Here is a 22,012-nt window from a genome sequence, read left to right on the forward strand (position 1 = left end):
GTAAACACGTGGTCGCGGCAGATGCAAAGGCGCAGAGTTCATAAAACAAACGCTCCGCACTCGGGCAGTTCGCGAGTCTCGGTAGAAAGGCTTGGGAGGAACGTGATTAGAGACCATCTCCAAACTCCTTGGGGTGGGGGGGGTGCCCAGTGTTGGTGGTTCAGTTTTGATTCTGCCCGCTCCAGTGGGCTGGGCAGCGAGGCGGGGGTGGGGGGGAGAGGAGGATGACAGCTGGGAGGATGACGTAATGTGCTCCGGGGGGCTCCGAGCGGACGTGGGGCGGACGGCATTAACCCTTCCACCCCTAGCAGGTGGACCGAGTTAGCTCGCGGAGCCAAACCAAGAGAAAAGGGAACGGTTCCTTTAATCACGGGAGTAAAGGAGGTTGGTCTGAGGACCCGGGGGACTCGCTCTTCGTATTCGCTTAAGAGCCGCCAGAGGTGGGGCCTCGCTATGCAAATCCGAGCTGCTGATCGTCGACGCGCCATCACCCCACGCGCCGGCCCGCGCGCCGATTGGCCACGACCAGCCTGGTCCCATTGACAACAAACAAGGGGGCGCCCGGCCCGGGGGGCGGGGCCACGGAGGGCGCGGGATGGGGGCGGGGCAGCGCCGCCCCGCCCCCGTCCCGCGCGGCGCAAACATGGCGGCGGCTGGCACCGGCCGCTGAGGCGGTAACCGGGTGGGGGCTGTTGGGTGTCATGGGCGGCGACGGCGGCACCGCCCCCGCGTCTCCCTGAGCGGGACGGCAGAGGAGGCGTGGGGCGCGGGGGAGGTGGTCTTCTGCGCCGAGCCGGGCGATGGACGGAAGCGGCGAACTGGGCGGTCTGGAGACCATGGAGACGCTGACGGAGCTGGGCGATGAGCTGACCCTGGGGGACATTGACGGTGAGTGGTGGGGTAGGGTGGGTGGGAGAGCGGGGGGCGGGGGGCGCGCGCGGGGAGGAAGGGGTTACGGCGGCGCGCGCGGGTGCGCGTGCGCCCACCTTCTCCTCACACACAGCCCGCCACCGGCCAGCCCCGTCTCACGCGGGAGGAACCGGCGCGCGCGGTCGCCGCGGCCGTCCGCAACCCTTCCGGGCGCTGCGGGCTTCAGCCCCGCCCGGCGGCTGGGCTCCGGCAGGCCGCGCGGGAGCTGCTGCGGGGGGCGCCTCGTGTCCGGAAGCCCAGCGAGGGTCGCGGGGTCGGCGAGGGGCGGGGGGGCCTGAAGGGAGCGGCCAGCGGAGAGCGCGCGGCCGCTGCCTCCGTCGCGCGGCGTCCGAGGTCCCGCTCTGCCTGCTCGCCCAAGCGGCTCCGTCGCACCTGTCACTCCCCACCGGGCCGCGTGGGCGGCTCTGGGAGATTCCCGGGGCCGGGCCCCTAGGCTCCGCGTCCTCCCCCTCCGTGGTCTTTCCGGGGTTGAACCGCGGCCGAATTCTCCCGGCACTTGGGAAAACTTTGGGGGGCAGCGAGAAGCTTAGTCGCTGATGAAGCGAGCGGTGGCGGCGGAGTGTTGGACGCATCTCCCCGCGATAGAGACCCGGGCGCTCCTGCTGTCGCGCTGCAAAGAGAGTTGAGCCGCAGGAATTTTGAGTTGTGCTCTCCCCGACCCCCTCGGGGACAGGTTGGGGAGTCGGGTGGCCTTTGTTCCGGCCACTTTCACAGCGGAGTGGAAGAGCTGTAGGAGCCCAGGGGATCATTTTGTGATCACGGAATCCAAAGTTTGGAGGTCAGAGACTTGCCCAAGGTCACCCAAGCTGGTTACAGAACACAGTTACTGGGTCAGTGTTGCCGTCGCTGCTAACATCAGTCTTTTCACCTGATCTTTGGGGGTGAGAGGTCCAATGAGTGGATAAGTCGTCCTAGTAATAATAATAACTCCCAGCAGAAGGCAATGGCACCCCACTCCAGTACTCTTGCCTGGAAAATCCCATGGACAGAGGAGCCTGGTAGGCTGCAGTCCATGGGGTCTCGAAGAGTCGGACACGACTGAGCGACTTCACTTAAACTTTTTACTTTCATGCATTGGAGAAGGAAATGGCAACGCACTCCAGTGTTGTTGCCTGGAGAATCCCTGGGACGTGGGAAGCCTGGTGGGCTGTCGTCTATGGGGTCGCACAGAGTCGGACACGACTGAAGTGACTTAGAAGCAGCAGCAGCAGTTGGGCTCTTCTGATAGTCTAGGCCCTACTTACTTATATTGTTTCACTGGTTCCTCATTACAATCCCTGAAGTAGATATTCTTACTGCTCCGGTTTTATAGGGGACCTAAGTCAGATATGTTAACTTGTCTCAAGTCACTCCCTCTAGATTCTCCAGAACCCATGCTCTTAATCAGTCAGTGACTCAGATGCATTGTGCTTTCCAGTTTACAAAGTGCTTTCTTGTGCCAGGATCTTACTACAGCCTTACAGGCAGGTATGAAGGCTTCATCTCATTATACAGATGAAGAAACCGAGGCAGCAGAAGATTCTCTTCCAGGGGAAGAGACAGTGGCAGCAGCTAAATGAAGAGGATCCATTTCTCATTTTGCTTCTGTAACAACCCTGTGGCCTGACCTTGTTTTCCTATTTTGGTCATCCAGGCAATGTGGTAAGACTCTTAAACGAAGCCCTAAATCTAACCACAGACTTTTTTTGTTGGATGCTCCCAAATACAGAGATGTGTTGACAAATGGAGGGAGGGAGGTTCTTGGAACTTAACAAGGACAGCTAACATGTTGTGAGCACTTGTGTGCCAGGCACCGTGTTAAGCAGTTAGTATGCATCAATGTTCTCAATCCTTAACAAGTTCCATCAGGTAGAGACTGCTTGTTATACTACATTCATCCCTTTTTTATAAATCCTGAAACTGAGGCTCAAGGCAGTTGATTAACTTACCCATAAGGCATACACAGCCAGTAAGGAATATGTCTGTAACTGCCTACCAACAGCCTCACACAAAGAAATTTGTGTGGATTTTGCATTCCCGTTCGGAAACTGATCCCTGTTTGTTTTCATTTATAAATTTATAATGTGTTAAAGTGTGCTTGTGTGCATGCTAAGTCACTTCAGTCGTGTCTGACTCTGCGACTCTATGGACTATATAGCCTGCCAGGCTCCTCTGTCCATGGGATTTTTCCAGGCAAGAATACTGGAGTGGGTGGCCATGCTCTTCTCCAGGGGATCTTCCGGACCAAGGGATCAAACCCACATTTCCTGTGTTTCCTGGATTGCAGGCAGATTCTTTACTGCTGAACCACTGGGGAAGTGCACTGTGTTGAAGTACCTGGTGGTTAAGTAGTAACCTTACACCTATAGATGATTGAGTAAAATGAACATTCTGGAAACTCCCACAGTGGTTAAGTGGCTTCACAGGGCTCCATGTTAGATTTGGGATAAAGTGGTTCCCTGTCTTCATTGGTCAACAAGTATTCACGTGTCAGCTGTAGTGTCTGAGCTATAGGGAACACAGGAAGATAGGATTTTATGGCTTTGTGGAGCTTGAGATGAATGATAATAAAACTGTAGTGTGTGTGTGTTATATGCATGCATGCTCAGTTCTGTCCAACTCTTTGCGACCCCTTGGACTATAGCCCGCAGGGTTCCTCTGTCCATGGAATTCTCTAGGCAAGAATACTGGAGTAGATTGCCATTTCCTCCTCCAGCGGATCTTCCTGACCCAGGGATTGAACCTGCATCTCCTTTGTCTCCTGCATTGGCAGGCAGACTCTTTACCACTGGTAAGCATACTGAGTATGCTTTACCTGGTAAGCATACTGAGTATAGAATAGCTCAGTTATAGAGGGCAATTAGTGAAAGTCAGTGAGTGTGGATGGAGCTTGGTAAATACTGGCTTACCAGGAAGACCACACCGAAGAGATGGCCCTGCACTCAGGTCTTAGAGCAAAGTTGAGTGGGCTGAAGACTGGTGGTCTGCAGATATCCTTGAATACTCACCCATACACCCCCTCCAGAACATCAACCCTATGAGGGCCAGGACCTTTGTTTTGTTTCCTTTGCCTAGAATTAAATATTTGTGGAATGTTTGAATGAGTCCAAGGACTTTGAGCTAGGCAGGAGTAGGATAATTAATATTAGGCTCAGCCCTTGGTGTTGGATCAGATCAGGGCTAGATGCTTCTGGGAGCCAGTCAGCTGAAGAAGAGACTCTGTGGGTATGAACACATATATTTTTTTTGTTTGTGTGTGGTGGGGGAGAGAGGGTTTCTACCACCTAGAGAACTCATTCCTGCCTCAAGGAGATAGTCATCTGGGTGAGTGATGACAATCCTAAGAGAGTGATGGGATGGGGAGAGGAAGTAGCCATTGTACAAGGTGCTGGGCATGACAAGACTTGGCCTCAGTGAAACTTGGTCCTGAAGACAGAGCAGAGGTGGAATTTAAGTTCCCATTTAGGCTTTGATGTAGGGCATTGGGAGGGTTCAGAAGGTAGCAGGAAGAGCTGGTTTGGGGAGATGATGAAAATTTGTCTTTAAATGGACTGAAATTGAGGCACTAGTAGGAAACGGGAGACAGATACTCAGGAGAAGGTCAAAACTGGGGGTGGAGATTAAAGACTAGTCACTCAGATTGGTGAGTTGAGGACACAGGTGAGAGGAAAAGGTGGAACCAGACAGGCGAGGAAAGTGTAATAACCTAAGGGGAAGTGAGCTTTTTGAGGAACAATGGATGATGGAGACAGGGCTGCAGAAGACAGCAAGGATGACGAGGCTCTGAAAGGACTCGTGGGATTTGGCAATTAGGAGATCCACTGGAGGAAGCGATTGGGTGAAGTGGTCCAAGGCTAGGTAAACGGAGTCAGGAGGGCAAGTAGGGGCAGCGGTTCTCAGTGGAGAAGGTTGGAGAAACTTTTCAGTGAGCTAATTTACATTCTCCCCTTGTGAATTGGCCTCTTCTGGACATTTCACATGAATGGAATCATACACTGAGTGGCCTTCTTCACTTAGCATAATGTTGCGGTTCATCTGTTGCACCAGTGTTCCCTTATATGGATACTCCGTGTTTTATCGGTTCATCACTTGTTAGACATTTAACTTGTTTCCACATTTTGGCTATTATAAATTAAGCTGCTGTGAGCATTCATGTACAGATTTTTCTGTGGGCATGTTTTCTTTTCTCTCAGGTAGATCCTCTCCAGTTTTTGTCGCTCTTTGTTTTTTCCTAGGGTTTATCATAGCCCCATTTATTCACTTGCTTACTTTCCGTGTTCCCATAACTAAGGTGGCCCTAAATCTTATGACAGGAGCTCAGTTTGGCGGTCGGTTCTTTTCATTCCCCTTGTTGATATCTCTTCTGAAACTTCCCCTCTTTTTGCTGTGTCTGATGGTTGTTCTAGGTCTATTGTTCCTCGTTTATACGGGGACTACCCTTGACTATCACCTGGGGTCAGGGACATGTTGAAGCCCTTATTCCCTTGTTTTGTGTGTGTGTGTGTGTGTGTTTCTCCCTTGATTTGATGGAGCACATCCTCCAGTAGCTTACTAAGAAAGAGTACATTAGAAGTAAATTTGGGGGGACCTTACCTCTCTAAAAATATCTTTATTCTAACCTCTCCGATTTGATAGTTTGGGTGAATTTAGAATTTCAGGTTGAAGGCATTGCCTCGTTGTTTGCTAGCTTTCAGCAGTTGGGCATCTGATACTGTTTTGACTCCTACCCTCTGTGTGTGACCTGTTTTCCCTGGAAGTTTGTGGGCTCTTGTCTTTATCCCTGGTGCTCTGAACTCCACAAGGATGTCCGCTAATGTGACTGCGTGGTCGGTCTGTGCCTGCTCGGTGGGCTCTGAAGGGCTCACAGAATCAGATACCTGCCTGCATGCAGTCCCCCTGCTGGTCACCTAGCCTGCCCTCCTGTCTGCTGAGAAACCTGTGGTTCCTGAGCCTTTGGGTGGCACTGTCTCTTGGGCCTCTCCTGGCTTCTCCCAGCAGACAGTTCTGTCTTGGGCAGAGTCCCTGGACACTACCTGGCACTAAAGAAGCACTCTGTAAAGGTGTGTCTAACGAGGAGAGGAAGGCACTTCAGCTTCAAGGTGTTGGGTGGGCCCCTAGCCTGTGTGTCCACGTCACTGGGAAGGCTGGAGTGGCCAGCCTGGTGTGGGGGAGGAGGTGAGGAGAGGGGTAGAAACTGACTCCATGTCTCTCCAGTGAGTCATGCTTCGGAAAAACTGCTCAGTGAGGTGGAGCCTCGATCTACCTCTTACCCCATTTTCAAGATGTAAGCTTTGTCTTGACCCTGAAGTATATATCACTGGTGCTAGTGTCTGGGTTGAAAGAGCTGCTGTTGCTCTTAGCTTGTTTATTTTCTATGAGTTTTTAGCTCCTGGTCTCATCCAGTTCCATTTCCTGGGATACATCTTCTGGGCTTGCTCACACCTCCGAGCCAGTCTCTGGGTTTCTCCTCCTTCCTGGGTCTGTTTGGTCTCGCCCTTGACAAACATTGTCACACTCACACCCGGGCCTATGGCCCAGTGTTCTGAGCGCTGCCTGCCTCTCAGTCTTTTCTGTCATCCTCATACTCAGCCCAGGCTTGGCTTTTTTTTTTTTAAGTAAATTTTTGCTTCTATATTGAATAGATCTTTTCTTTCCTCAATTACATAATTAAAAAAGGAACTTCTTAAGCGACTTTATTCAAATAGTGCCCCCTGAATATCAAATTGTCTCTCCTGCTGGGTTTGTGTATGAACTTTATATTAAAGTGCACATGAAACATTATAGCATTTTCACTTATGGATTGCTGTAGGTGGAGACAGTTGAGGTGTAATTGTCACAGTGTCCAGTGTAATTCATCTGAGGCGGCAAACGCCTGTTCAGGTCCCTGTGGAACATTTTCATCATTTGCAGTTTCATTAGCCTAAGCATTGTTGCCCTGAACACAGATGAGCAAATCACTTGGAGTTAGCTCGTTTGGTGTGTGTTTCTCATCAAGGACTCTTCAAGTCAAGAGCTGGGTGATAGCTCTTACACACTGCCAGCTGTAGCCCTTTCATTAAAAAAAAACTTTTTCAATATGATAAATTACTGTGGTGATTGGAACTTACCACTTGGAAAATATTTTTTTAATGATACATTCATGAAGCAAGATAAAAAATATGAAAGGGGTGCTATGGAAAGTCTTGCCCCCAGCCCTGTCATCATCTACTTAGGGTCCACACCCCCCAGGTTATTCATTTTTTCATTTCCTTTACATCCTTCAAAACTTAAGGCAGATAGAAGCAAATAGCATGTATGGATTTTCACTTTGCTCCCCTTTTGAGTTTTCACAAATAGCTCGCATGCTATAAGTTTTGTTTTTCTGCCGATGTTGATGTTAGAGATCTTCCCAGTCTTCTTCACTGCTGCATGGTTCTCCATCCTCTGTCGGTGGGATTCTCCAGGCATGAATCCTGGATTGGGTCACTGGTTCTTCCCCAGGGAATCTTCCCAACCCAGCGATTAAACCCTGATCCCCAGTGTCTCCTGCATTGGCAGGCAGTCTCTTTACCACTGAGCCACTTGAGAAGCCTGTGTGCAGGTATAGGTGCAGGATGAGTGACTAGAGGTGGGTGCTGGCTGCAGGTGGGGTGGTGAGAGCTACATCACAGATGCTGCCAGAGTCAAAAGAGAGAAGCATACGAAAGGAAGGGGCAGGAAGTAACATTCTCTTCTGACTCCTCTGTGGTTTCGATAGGTCCTGTCCAATGCTCTCCACGATGGATGGACCAGTTTACTCCCCCGCCACAGTGGAGGAGAGGGCCTGTCCTCCTTAGCTTCCAGCTAGAGTCTGAAACTCTGGCCCCTTTATCCTGCCTGTCTCTATGCCAGTTTAGGGCTGATGCCACCCAGCCACCCACAATGCACAGATAACAGGCTCCTTCGTCCTGGCCTCCTGGTTCCTCATTTGCCTTTCCTGTACTTGAGACCACTGGACAGTCAGTGAGCAGCCACCAGCTTCCTGAGCAGTCCCTTCCTGTGCTTCTGATGTCCGCTTTGCTTGCCCAGAGCCCTAGTGGTTGCGACTCTCTTACTCCTCTGCTGCACTTGGTTTCTTGCAGCGATCCTTCGTCAGGTTGGCTTGCTCTCCGTACGTTTAGACTTGCTCTAAAGGTGCAGCAGTTCCTTATTTTCAGCCCTCCTCTACCTTGGGGGACTTGATAAATGACTTCTTGTTTTACGCTGTTTCATCGGGGCTCTCTTCTGTCTAAGTTCCCTTTTCTTCAGTGTCTTGGTGGCAGCCCTGTCTTCTGCCAAAAGTCTGTGAATCCTCTATCCTTGCATAAAAGTTCTTCGGGACTCTGTATTCCTATAGTGTTCTTCATTCTAATTCTCTTATGACTACTTTTCACCAAAATCTGCAGATATTTTAGGAAATGCCCTTTGGTTATGAATAGCCTCACCTCTCACAGTACTTTCCTTTGAACTGTTAAAAGTCAATGGGGGTTGTTTTTCTGAGCTAGATGGGTGGATTTTCTGTGATTATTTGTTGGGCAGGACTGAAATAGACATGCAATAGCTATTTCCCATCGTGTGATTCTTCCTAAGATGTACACCATCTTTGATAATGAATATGGGACCATTTCCTCTTGATCCTACAGATGTACTGTTATTTATCCTGAGGCGCATCGGTTCTCTAGGTAAATGTGACTGTCTTATTCTTTATTAATTATTGACTCTCTCTGCAGCCGCCGCTTCTTTTCCATCCTTCATCAGGTTTTGAAATCACACTGTAGGCAGCATCCACTGTGTGCCCAGCACAGTGTCTGGATAGCTCTGCAGTCGGGACCCTTTGAGAGGGCCTGTGTTGTGCTGGGCTCTGGGTATAGCCCTGGCAGGGTGAGCAAGATCCCTGCCTTCACTCGGTGTGTGTGGCCTTTTACCTACACTGTCTTTGCTTTTAATTCTTTCTCCAGTTGCATGGTATGTTACAGATGAAGACACTGAGGCCCAGATCAGAGCTAGTAAGTTGTAAAAGGGTGACCTCAGTCCAACTCCAAAACCCATGTACTTTTCCTCCCCTGCATGCCAAGCCCCCATCTGATGTAGAGGGCTTCAGAGTTGTGAATACAAGGCGGGTGGTGGGCTGGGGCTGGAGAGACCAGCCTCCTCTGCGCAGGTTTCCCTTCAGTCCACATGTGTTTATCAGGAAGGGTCTGCCCTGTGCTGGATGCTTCAAGTGACTTCCCTGGATCCCACAGTACTTCTCTAAGCCTTCTGTCCTGCTGCAGAGCAGGGACTGGGGCTGTCTGCGTCTCAGGTGCTCTGAGACTTGCCTGAAGCTACAGCACATGCACGGAAGAGGGCAGGGAGTCTAACATTCTCTTCAATTCTTATCTGAGAGTGAACGAGGAGCTACAAGTTGCAAGTGGACTCTTAGGACCAAGGGCCCTTTTTTTAGAATACAGTTTTGAAATGTTTATTCTTTCCTTTTGAAAGGGCTTCTGTAGGTGTGGTGTGCAGACACGAGCAGTTACAGAACAAGGTCAAGTGTTCCATTTCTGGACCACAAGCCTCACGGGTTAAACTTTGTTGACATGATGGAATTTTTTAAAGAATAGCAGGATCCCAGAGCGAGGCCTCAAAGGAAGGCTCTCTGGGGAAACCTGTTTAGAAACTAATCCTCAACCATTGAACGGCTTGGAAGCTGGAAAACAGAGCTCTTTCTGCATCTCTCAGGCCTTCGGAATTGCTAATGAACACATGTCTAAACGTCCCTTATAATGTGGCTTCTGCATCTGTCCTGTGGAACTGGTCTGCTGGGTTCAGGGACTAGACTGGATCAGTGATGAAATTCCGGCTGCTGAACCAGATGTGGAACTGCCTTGTTAAACTGGAGTCTTCTTGGCTCAGGCCCTCATCGTCCCATAGCAACTCATGGAAATACTGCTTCTTCCTAAGTGTAAACGTCCCTGCGAGGCCTAACACGTTACAAAAATCCCTCTGATACATTTGTCTTCCTGACAGTGCTGGGAGGTACTTGATTTTATTCCCATTTTGCATATGAAGACGTAGAGACAGATAAAATGATTTGCCCAAGGTTTACTGTGCTGATGAAGTGGCATTAGGAGTGAACTTGGGCCTTCTGACGTGAGCTCGTACTCTTGCCTACCCTGTGGGAATGAGGTGGGAGATGCCCTGACTCCGGAAGCCTGTCTGGGGACCCCTGTTCTTGTCAGAAGTTGTTTTAAATTTTTTAAATTTAATTTAAGAAATTTGTTCATTCCAGTTCCGCATGAGTATCCACTATGTTCCTGGCTCAGTGCTATGTATCTGTGCTCTGTGCTGGGTCCCACACAAGCTAGCATATTGTTAGACTCAGGTATTAGAGATGAATGAAAAAGTCTGAACTGTCAGGGAGCTGACATCTAAGCAGCCTGTCACAATACAGAGCAAAATGCAACAGAGGCCAGAACAGAGGAACAAAGTCCCAAGTTTTTGAAACACTAAGGAAGGGGAGTAGGAAAATCTTCACGGAGACTGGCGTTTGAGCTGAGTTGTGAAGGATGAGTGAATAGTATTTTAGAAAGGAGAATTTGGAAAGGCAGGGTGTTGGGAATAATTTGACGTGTTTGGGAATATGTTATTCCTTGTGGCCAGAACACTGTGTGGGACCGAGGGTCTCAAACTTTAATGTGCTTAAGAGGCCCACCAGGGTACACCCCCAAAGATTCCAGTGTGGAAGGTAAGATCTGGGGTAGAGTCCAGGAGGGGCACCGGCCAGGGGAGCAGGCATAGTAGTGTCCCAGGCTGAGCGGACAGCCGCTTTGTAAGGCTTGACCACCGTGCTCGGGTGATTTGCAGGTGTCCTCTTGATAGCTGTGTTTTGTGGCCTTCCTCAAACTTAGTTTTGATCAGGTCCCTCTCCTGCTGTGCTGTCAGTTGGCAGGCTTGGTGATGAGCCACAGAAGCTGGCTTTGAGTAGCTCGAGTAGAAAAGGAGTTTATTGGCAGGATAGTGTGTGGACTGATCAGAAAAGCAGGAGAGCCAGACCGGGAACACGAGCCAGAGCCAAGGGCAGCTTGGCAGCAGAGTCCTGCTAAGAGGAGGCCGGAGCAGCCTGTTTAGGACCCGCTGCCTCGGTGGCCTCTGCTTGTCCCCGCTTCCTAGAGTCACGTTCCTGGTGGCAGCATGCATTCATCAGAGCCGCCTGGCAGGAAACCTTAATGCTGAGACCACCCAGCATGGGTTCTCCAGAAGGAAGATCAGGGTGCATGGGAGGTTCAGCTGGAAGGACGGCAGACAGAGCAGGAATGGCAGATGTCCGTGGTGCTTTCTGTGCCACTCCAGGCAGCTTCCGTGAGGCCTTCACAGCTCAAGTGCAGGCAGCTCCATCTCTCCACTCTGTTCCACGTGCTCTGCGGAAGCTCCTTCCAGAACATTTCTTGGTGCTGTGCTTTTGCTCATACCATTCCCTTTGTCTGCAGTACCTACCCATGCCTCTCTCTAAGTCACAAACGTCTCTTCACTCTTCAAGGCTCTGCTTTCCCTGCCTGCCAGGACGAGTCAGCCCTTTCTCTGCCTTCTGACAGCCCTTCCTCTGTGAGGCACCTGTCTGTTCACCCTTGTCACAGTTTCTGGGGTTGGTTGGGTTTCTTTCCTGTGAGGTTGCTGGGTGGGAAGGGAACCGGCACTTTGGAGTCTGTGCTATATGCAGGTTCCCCGAGCTCCCAGCACCGCAGTGCACAGTGGGTATGAACATGCTAGGTGGTGATTTGTAGCAGGGGTTAGTAACCTGCTTTGGAAGTATTATTTTTGTCCTTAGTCTGAGGGAGATTTGGGGGTGTGGTAATGATTTGGGGAAGGGTAGGTTGGTGAGTCACTGAGGTCTTTCACTTTTGCCTGAATGACTTTTTTAAAATTAATTTTTCTTGGAGTATAGTTGCTTTACTGAGTGGTTTAAGGACTGGGAAAGGTGGAGATCCCCAGCTTTGGAACTTTGCCCCCCAGGAGGACAGTTAGGTGGAAGGAGTGGCTTTTGCCAGACTTTGTGGACACTTGGTTACCTGGCACTATGCAGCGCCAGCCCCTGGAACAGGCTTGTGCAGGGGCGTTCCTGAGCGTCTTCCTCTCTGCCTGTTGTTCAACTTTCAGTCTCTTTGTTGCAGGAGAGTGAGAGAGACACCAGAGAGATGCAGGGTGGGAGCAGATGAAGGGTCAGGAGATGCAGGACACCCGGGATGACACCCTTTTCCTTCCTGAGCTGGGGATGTTTGTTCCCATTAGAGAACGAGGCTGTCTGGTGACATCCACACAGTAACAGAAGCAAAGCATCTGTCCAGGGTGGTGGCTGAGAACTTGACTCTTCAGTCCCAGCGCCGTCACCTGCTGACTGAGTGACGCTGGACAAGTTACTTAACCTCTCTGTGCCTAGTATTCCTTGTGTGTGAAGTGGAGGTGATGAAGGCACCTACCTCAAAGTGTCATGGAAATTAAGTGATGAAATCCATGTCAAGTGCTTAACGTAATTGTTAACATGTGGTAAGAGCTCAGGAAATGTCAACAACTGCTATACTGCTTTTATTATTACTGCTAGTCATTGGCTTGAGTTTTCTCTTAATTGTTGTTCTCAAAATCTGTTCTTGATCTGTTTCTAAAAGCATGCATTTCAAAGGAATAAAGAAACAAGATGGACAGCCTATCAAATGTGGATGGTCAACAGATCTGATGCCTCTAATGTGGTCTTGGTAAGACCTGGGTTCCCAGCTGGGACCCAGGGTGAGGCTCTCCCATGGGTGGGGACAGTCACTGCGAGGTGGGACAGTCCCAGGGGTGGAGGGCTCCTGAGAGGAAGGCCCCCTAGCATGCTTGTTGGAGTGACGTCTGGAGCAGGATGGAGCCTTCGTGAACTTACCTGCCTAAGACCCCTCATTGGACTTGGGCTTATTTCTTCCTGTGTAACGACCCCCACCACCATCACCACTTTCAAGCACTCTGTGCCAGACACTGTTCTAAGTGCTGTGCATATATTAACTCATTTGAAAGAGTGCTTAAAGCTGCCTCCCAGGGTGATTTGAATCGTATGCCATGATAAGTGGAAGTTTGCAAGGCGTTAAAAGCAGACACAACTGGGTGACACTGCTGATGAAGTTCTTTTCTAGTAAAAAGAGAAAATGACATTTAACCTTTGTCTCTAAATGCTCACACACAAGCATGGGATGAATTGCAGTAAAAACAACAGAAGCTTTTTAGGAAATGTACTCCTACAGGGTCCTCTTGCGTCACGCGCCTTTATCATCCCAACACACGGCACCTGGCCCTGGCAGGTGTTCACACGGGGTTTCTCCGCCAGAACATGTGCCTCTTGATGTGTTCAGTTTTGTGTCTGGCACACTGTAGGCTCAGTTAATGTATGTTGAATGCAGGTCTTAAGGGTTGTGTCTTTATTGGTTTGTTCTTTATTTGAAGAAAGAGGGGTGTTCTGGAAAGGAGCATCTTGTCAAGGCAGAAGGTCTCATCTGGAGAAAGTTTTAATACTTTGGGAGGAAAGTATGCTGGCAAAATACAGTCAGGCAAAAATCTCTCTCATCTACTCCCCCTTGAGTCAGTTACATGTGTGTTACCCTGAGATGGATCTTCTTTCATTAACATTGAACTTAGTATTGGGGGTCATGAGATGGCTTACATTAAGTGCCCCCCCTCCACCCACACCCAGATTCCCCAGACTTTATTGTCGCTCCAGGTCCATCTTGCATCTTTCTCCCAGGTTGTAAAATCCAAGAAATGTTTGTTTTGTGGGGGGAAATAGAGTGCATGGAAGAGATATGCAGACCTCAATACGGATATAAATTCAGATCTTGTAGCTTGTATGAAGGGCTTGAGCAAATAGTTTAACTTCCCTGAACCTCATCTTCATGACCTGTAAAGTAGAATAGCAATACTAGCACCTGGGTTTGTGTGAAGTAGTACATAGGTATTAGTGACAGCTATTATTATGTGTCCACATGGAATCAATAGGAAGTGAATTTAATTTCAGTCATAACCACCTTGTCTGCATTTGAATAAAATGTAAATATGATTTCTAGTTAGAAAATAAGTTTATTAGCTTTGTCACTGAGTTGTTGCTTTTAAACATCAATAGTGTGACTACTGGCTTTTATTCAAAGGTTAAATTGGAAGCTAAGCTACAAATAACCCTTTTTCAAATGTTAGGTTGAAAAAGAAACTATGAAAAAGTCAAAAGACATTTTAGTATGTGCTGATCATATCCCTATATATTAATATATATCCATTGGAATTTGGATTGTTCCTATATTTATAAGTAGGGAAACTGAGTCTTGGAGAGATCAATTAATTTCCCAGAGGCAGCACAATTACATTATGAGAGTTCCAACCAGCCTTCTGATTTGTCACACAGAAAGCTGTGTTTGAATTTAAACTTGGGAATCCCCATTCTCTTTGGCCTTCCAGGTAATTCTTGGTTTAACTTTTCAACATCCTGCTTTTCTTTTTTAATATGATTGTTTGCCACGCTCCCTTCACACAACCCCTAAGAGATAGGTGGCCTGTTTCCCAGTTTTCATACATAACTGGAACTTTCCTTTGGGGACTTCCCTGGTGGTTCCAGTGGTTAAGACTCTACATTTCCACTGCAAGGCATACAGTTTCAATCCCTGGTCAGGAAACTAAGCCCTCATGCTGTGTGGCACAGCCAAAAATTAAAAAAAAAAAACTTCCCTTTAATCAATTTTCAGAAGTCTCTTCCTCTGTTGATGAAGTTACCCTAACTTTTGTTTTAGCTGTTTTGATATTCTCTCAAGTCAGAACTCAGCCCTAAGTCTTTGCTCAGAATGATTCTTAGTGAGCATATGGTGTCTGGGGACTCTGGGCAAGCCAGTAGCCCCCTATACAAACCAGAGTGAGCAGGGCTGAGGTGCAGGGCTCCCCTTCCTAGAGCATTGCTGGATTGCTGGCTGTAGCTTTTCCTTCTTTAAGAAGGAGAGAGACCAAGTTCATTACCATGAGCTGCAGACCCCTTCAGGATTTGGTCCTGACCACCTGCCCAGCCTGGTGCCCTCCCGCTGCCCACCATGCAGCTCCAGGCCTCCAAGCCGTGGCTTGCAAGATTCCCTGGGCCTAGAATTCCCCCGGCATCCTGGTCAGCCTTCATTCCAACTTCTTGAGGAAGCTGCTCGACCAGCTGGAGTCAGTGATTTTATCACATCCCCTGTGTTGTCCTCACCTGCTGTGACTGTCGCCACCAGATCTGTCACTCTCACTAACTCCTTGAGGTCGAGGGGTGTTTTTTCTGCGCCAGCACGCAGTGGGTGTTCAACACATTTAAAATCTTGCATTTATATACCTACTTCACCAAAAGTGGAAGCTTTGTGGAAATTACAGAAATTTGTCCAGATTTTCCTGGGTAACCCAAATTTCAAAAATATCTTGTCCCATCGTGAGGCGGTGTCCCTTCCACTTTTGGTTCAGAAAGCGTGTTTGCTGTTTTTATAGAGTGCATGAAGGTTGCATGTGAGGGCATCTCAGTGAGTTGATACCAAGTCATTTAAGTACCAGAGCGCTGAGTGCCTAGAGAGGCCCAGGGAGTGGAAGGTTTTGTCTAGGTGCTTGTGGAGCACAAGATCTAAGGAAAGTATTAAAAAATAGGTCTTACTGGATGTAATATGACAAAAGAAACTTTTTAATGTTTGAAGCATACTCTTATACCAGTATATCATTAGTATGTAGTGAAGATTTATGAAGATTACTGAGGAAAACAGCAGGATGACAAAGGTGGATTCAAGGAGAATGCAAGAAACTGATACTCACATAATAGGAAAGAAGTAAGATTGCAAATTCAGATATATAACCGGCTAATGTCCTGCAGGGCAATAAAGACAAAGCTTTCAAGGTTATCTTTTTCACCAGACAAGTCATTTGCTACTTGTTTATTTTCTACATGAACATCTCATGTTACAGAATGTGTACCTGATGAATAGTAAAGAGGAAGTCAGACCACTCTGTGTTTCCGGAGCGCGTCAGATGACCTTTAGGTAGACAGGTAGGACTTTTAGAGACGCTGTACTTCCCCCCCCGGCCCCCGGCCCCCGGCTCCCGCTTATTTTCAAGTTTTGGACAATTTTTTTTTTTTTTTTAAACAAATCACAGTTGGGTTCAGGAGTTAAAAGATGGCTAGACCTGAGGTAGAAAAGTGTCCTTGGTGAAAGAAATTGTAGGTCGTTTTGAAATGGAATTGTGCAATTAAAAGGAAGAAGGCTGTAACAAGCAGAAAGGGTGAGGCAGGTGATCGCATTCAGAGAAAGAGCCCCTCCTCCCCACCAAAGGCTTGTGCTGACAAGGAAGGGAGTGGGTGGATGATGAGCTAAAGTGAGTGGAAATGAAATCCCTTGAAGTCGGAGGGAGCCATTGGTGGGAAGCTATGAAACTCCTGTTTGAGAAGTTTGATTTGCTTTGAAAGATTGTTGGCCCAACAAGGTACTCAAGACGATTGTCACCAGGTGGAAGCTGCAGTTGAAATCAAGGCAAGAGGGAGGGAAGAGATAACCCTGTGATACTGTGGAAGGTGACCTGCCAGGAATTCATAGCGAACTCACCGCAGAGGAAAGAAGAAGAAAAGAGCAACTGAAGGTAGAGCCGCAGGTCACTGTCTTTCGATTGGAACTCAAGAGCTGGCTCAGGTTCTGTTGGCCCAGAGACAATGGCACCGGTCAGCTGAGCTGGGTCCTCTGGGGCTGCCCCTGATGCCCACCCTGGGCAGGTGGCGAGAGAGCCAGGGCAGACCAGAGGCCGTCCGAGAACAACTTGGTTTCCCTTTGTCTTTTCTTTCTTAATTTTTCAATGTATTATTTGATTATGTAATACTTGATACGTGCAGAGGAGTGTGTGACACATTTGTGTGTGTTATGAAACACAAGCATTTGAGAACCTCCACCTCCCCACCTAATTTTCCTCTGTGGTTTCTTTGCCAGTAAAGAGTTCACTCATCCCTCACTTAAAATATAGGATACCTGAGTTACCCGCTTGTCATCCTGTGTCATTCGGCACCTCCTCCAGCCTCCCTCTCCCCAGGACTGTGACCCAGGATTCCCCTGAAGTGCATGATTCTACCCCTGTGCTCTGAGCTTCTTAGCAAATAAATGTGTCTCCCGGTGTTTGAGTGGATCGATTTTTTTTTTTTTTAGTTGAGCAATCTCTAGAATAATTTCATCTGTAGAGCTGCCGTAGCATATAATTTCAAAGAATATCTTGAGGATATTTCATTTCTTGAGTACTTATTTTCAAGAAATTTCATAAGTGGTCACATTTTCTATGGAAATATTGACTCCAAGTCACTAGATTTGGAGGGTACTTGTTGTCAGATCATACATTTACACAAAATAATAGTGTACAAATAAAACAAACCTTATTAAATTTCTCTAACAGTCCTGATATTCCCTTGGGTGGGGCAGGGGGCTCATTCCACTAGTTGTCATCTCTCAATTATTCTAGTTTAAACTCTCTATTTTTCACAATTCAGTCTCTTTTTTTTTCCCACCTCCCTTTGGGTCTTCTTAAATGCTACATCAAGGAAAGAGTTCTGTGGCATATGACCCAAATCCTTAGAGACTCTATTCTTGAATTATTAGTGGGTTTTGCCATGGGTGACTTGTCTCTTCTGATTCCTGGACCGGTATTTGTTGAGGTGCAACTGGACCTGCCTTGCTTTCTGAATTGTCTTTCAGGGTCTAATTGTTGGCCCCTGCCGTAGAGCACATTCAGGCTTCCTTATCACATGTTCAAGTCACTGCCACACATCTGTGAAACACAGGGGAATTTTGGCATTCTCCAGAAAACAGAAGATCTTCAGATTTACCTTGTGCAACTGCTATCTTTCCAGTGCACATTTGATAAGACACCATGGATACAGGAGGCTTTTAGAGAAATGCCCTGCCCTTATTGCTGCGCCTGTAAGATAGACCCCACTCATCCTTCTCCTGCTGTTATCAGATTCTCTGATAACTATGTGTGCTCAGTCTCTTAATCGTGTCTGACTCTTTGCAACCCCATGGACTGTAGCCTGCCAGGCTCCTCTTTCCATGGAATTTTCCAGGCAAGAATACTGGAGTATTGCCATTCCTTACTCCAGAGTGCATCGATTTTTAAGGCAGCAGTTTGCCTGTTGTAGCTGTCCCTCTGTTCCTTCTGGTCCTGTTTGCATTTCAGGGCTTCCATGTTGAGGGGAGTGGTTGACAGCGCAGCTCCTTTACTGCTCCTCCAGGTGACCTGAATGGAGATAACGGATGTTTCAGGTCCTGAGAAAGCAGGGGTGGTCACAAATAGCAAAATGGTGGACAAATGAAAAGTCGCGTTACCACTAACCCTCAGGTTTGATATGGATCTACATTGGACTTTTTTTTTTTTTTTTTTTAAGATTCTTTAATTAGGAAAAAAATCCTAGGAGGGGAGACAGGTTCATCAACTTGAAAGCGGGATATGTTTTGGGGATTAGATTTTGTGTTTACCTGCCTCTCCCCCACTGGTTATGGTCTCTCTCATTCCACACAGATCACACACCATGCTTCTGTGTTCTCAAGTCTTTTGGGCAGGTCAAATGTGAAAGATGAACAAAAGTAAGTGAAGAAGGTTTAGGTCAGTATCCTTATGATGTTGGGGATGAGGAACAGAAACCAGGTAATTTTACTACACAGGATTAAAATTGTTCTGCTGTAATGTAGCGTACATGTTACTGGAAAGTACTGCACTATGCAGAATTACACAGTAAAAATCACAGAGCTTATGGGGAAAGTGGGGTTAGGTTCTCAACACTCAGAAACTTCATAGGAGACCAGAAAATACAGAGAAAAAATAAATAGGCTTTCTGAAAAAAAAAGATAGGTACAAAGTACCATGTATAAAATAAACGAACTACAAGGATATATTTAGTTATTGTACAGCACAGGAACAATAGCCAATATTTTATAATAACCTTAAATAGAGTATATATAATTTATAAAGATCTTGAATCACTGTGTTGTAAAACTGAAACTAACATTTTGTTAATCAACTATAGCCCAATAAAAAAATTCAAATTTAAGTGCTAAAAATAAATAAGATAGCAACCCCTAAAACAGTTTTACAGATGTTAAGTGGCTTGGAAATACAGCACTCTACCTTGAAAAAGACCTGAGGTTTGCTTGTGGAAGTGGGTGTTGGAAAGTTAATAGCTCATGAGTTACTGTGAAGTGATAGAAGAAGGGCTATCTGAAGTCCAGTGGAAATTCTGACCCCAAATGTGGATGGTTATAGCTCATAATACATGCAAGTGACCTGACGAAGCTGGTAGATGTTTGAGGTATGTGCATTTTTTGTTTTCCTGTGTGGCTTATTTCAGCTGGGTGTGGTTTTATGCATTTTTTAGTGTTTCTTTAATGCATAAGTAAACACAAAATTTATGCCCAAATTATTCCCTAATATATCCAGTTCATCGGAAAAAAATCTGAATTTTCCAAAAATAAAGTCAAAGCAAAACTATCAGAAACTGCTACGTATAACATGTACTAGTGAGTACTGAGTGCTGGGCGCTGTGCTGTAGGTTCTGTGTGAGCTATCTCCCAACAGCGTGACAAGCTCAGCACGCTTGTTAGCCGCATTCCATAGGTGAGAAGACTGTGACTCAGAGAGGTAAACTTACCCAGGTTACAGGGCTAGGACAAGGTGACTCTCATGACTGTGCCATTCTCTTTCCTGAGCAAAAACGAATAAGCCAGCAAAGTGCGGCAAATGCTTAAGAAGAGCAAAATCCATAATATATGAAAGTTTTTCAAATCAGTAAAAAGAGACAAATAGCCCAGTAGAAAAATGAACAAAGGTCAAGAGCAGGCAGTTTGCAAAGAAGGGATACAAATGGCCAGTGAAATGAGGGGAATGACATTTAACCTCAGTGGCACCCCACTCCAGCACCCTTGCCTGGAAAATCCCATGGATGGAGGAGCCTGATAGGCCACAGTCCATGGGGTCTCGAAGAGTCGGACATGACTGATCGATTTCACTTTCACTTTTCACTTTCATGCATTGGCGAAGGAAATGGCAACCCAGTCCAGTGTTCTTGCCTGGAGAATCCCAGGGACGGGAGAGCCTGGTGGGCTGCCGTCTATGGGGTCGCACAGAGTCAGACACGACTGAAGCGACTTAGCAGCAGCAGCAATACTTATTCATTCAGTCAGAACAATTAGCTGTTTTTTTCCCACTATCAAATGGACAGAAATAAATGTGGGAAAACACTGGCAGGAATATAGATTGTTATAACCTTTCTGAAGTATATATAGAATACATGTCTGTTGACCCAGCCATCTAATTTCTAGAACTTTATCCTAAGGAAATAAATAATCAGATAAGTGGGAAAAGATCCTTGTTCAAGATTTTTGTAAGAGTTGTTCATCATACCAAAAAGATGAACGCATTCATTCATCATCACCAGGTGATAAACCAGGTGGTTGAATCCTGGTCCCTTAATGCACTGTAATACGATGCAGAAGAGCACACCACAAGGCAGTGTGAATGCAGGACTCAGAAAGGATGACACTCTGTCCGTAGTGGTTGACACTACATACTCTTCGTGTTTTATTAAGCGAAAGAAACAGGGACAAAATAGCATCTCCCCAGTGTGATCCCATTTTTGTAAAACCATCCCATATGTGTGCATGCTTGTGTTTGCAAGCAAACCTTGAATGGGAAGAAGTGTGGAAAGATACACATCAAAACATTGACGGTAGATGTCTCTGGGTGATGGAATTGCTGGATGACTTTTTTTTTTTTTTTTTTAATTTTTTTCTAAATTTTTCTGTAGTGAATATTTTACTTTTATGGTTTAAAAAAGAAAATTATTTTGAAACATTGTCTAGGGACTTCCCTGGCAGCCCAGAGGTTAAGACTTCACCTTCCCGTGCAGGGGGTGCAGGTTGGACTCCTGGTCAGAGAGCTATCCCACATGCCTCATGCCAAAAAACCAAAATATAAAGCAGAAGCAACATTGTAACAAATTCAATAAAGACTTTAAAAATTGTCCACATCTAAAAAAAAAATCTTTAAGAAAACATTGTCTAACCCAAGATCCATAATAAATACAAAATATAAGAATAAATGACCTTTGTAAAACAGTTCTAGCACCTAACAGGGCTCAGTAACAAACACCCACAGAAAGGATTTTTGACCAGCTGCAGTAATGGAAACGACATTACCCCGTTTGGAGCTTCAGATTCTTTATTTCTGACTGAAATTAATCTGATTGGATTTCAGGTTACCTCATTCTCAGGGCTTCCCTGGGGGCTCAGATAAAGCGTCTGCCTGGAATGCGGGAGACCCGGGTTCAATCCCTGGGTCGGGAAGATCCCCTGGAGAAGGAAATGGCAACCCACTCCAGTACTCTTGCCTGGAGAATCCCATGGAGGGAGGAGCCTGGGTGGGCTACAGTCCATGGGGTCGCAAAGAGTCAGACACAACTGAGCGACTTCACTCTCACTTTCATTCTCAGGTAGATGCCACTGGACCGAGCCAGACACAGTGGCTTATGTTACCTCCGGGTCCCAGGCCCTGTAAGGTACACGTGAACTTGGGATCTCTTTGGATGAAACCTGGGACTGTCATGCACAAGTGACAGCCGAAGCCTCTAATTTTGGTTACGTGATCAGAACCCACATGTAGTTTCTTAGGGCCCAGCTTACTTTATCAGGCAACTTGAATCTTAGTTTATGAAGCAGCTAAACACAGGAGGGTAGCTTGGTGGGGAAGGTGACTGACAGGAGCGCCCCTCCACCCCACCCAGTTAGCTGGGCTTTGCAGGCCTCAGGCGGTGGCCCAGCTCCAAGGAGGCCCGTGTCTGGTCCTCCATGTCTCGCCCAACTGCTTTTTCAAAGCTCCATAAAAATACCCAGACTTCCCAGTGGCTCGGTGGGAAAGAATCCACCTGCCAGTGCAGGAGACACGGATTTGATCCCTGGCCTGGGAAGATCCCACTAAGCCCGTGAGCCACAGCTATTGAGCCTGTGCTCCGCAATAAGAGAAGCCACTGCTGTGAGAAGCCCATGCACCGCCACTAGAGAAAAGCCCACACAGCAAAGAAGACCCAGCA

The 22,012-nt window shown here is 47.3% G+C and overlaps 1 protein-coding gene and 1 long non-coding RNA gene across 5 annotated transcripts in view; both read left to right on the forward strand.

Annotated features, from left to right (window-relative positions):
* Positions 1–625: 625 nt before the first annotated feature.
* SREBF2 (sterol regulatory element binding transcription factor 2) overlaps positions 626–22,012 on the forward strand; it is a 58,336-nt gene continuing 36,949 nt past the window's right edge. For 2 of the 3 annotated variants that reach the window (XM_086403072.1, XM_086403071.1), the window contains exon 1: positions 626–888. Coding sequence is in view for 1 of the 3 variants with exons in the window: in XM_086403071.1 (XP_086259197.1) it covers positions 801–888 (88 nt within the window). In the remaining 2 variants the exon portion in view is untranslated. Of the gene's footprint in view, positions 889–1,023; positions 1,761–22,012 lie in introns of those variants that run through there. The other variant, XM_086403073.1, reaches the window with a different exon arrangement.
* LOC147373168 (uncharacterized) lies at positions 12,547–17,057 on the forward strand. 2 transcript variants are annotated; one of them, XR_015164582.1, is made up of 2 exons: positions 12,547–12,635; positions 15,865–16,047. It is a non-coding gene; the product is annotated as an uncharacterized LOC147373168 (long non-coding RNA). The 2 variants fall into 2 exon arrangements; XR_015164581.1 differs by lacking the exon at positions 15,865–16,047 and adding an exon at positions 16,404–17,057 and having other exon boundaries at positions 12,548–12,635.

This window comes from Bos grunniens, chromosome 5 (genome assembly GCF_055505025.1).
Source record: "Bos grunniens cultivar Pamir isolate PY7600 chromosome 5, Bosgru_T2T1.0, whole genome shotgun sequence".
NCBI lineage: Eukaryota > Metazoa > Chordata > Mammalia > Artiodactyla > Bovidae > Bos > Bos grunniens.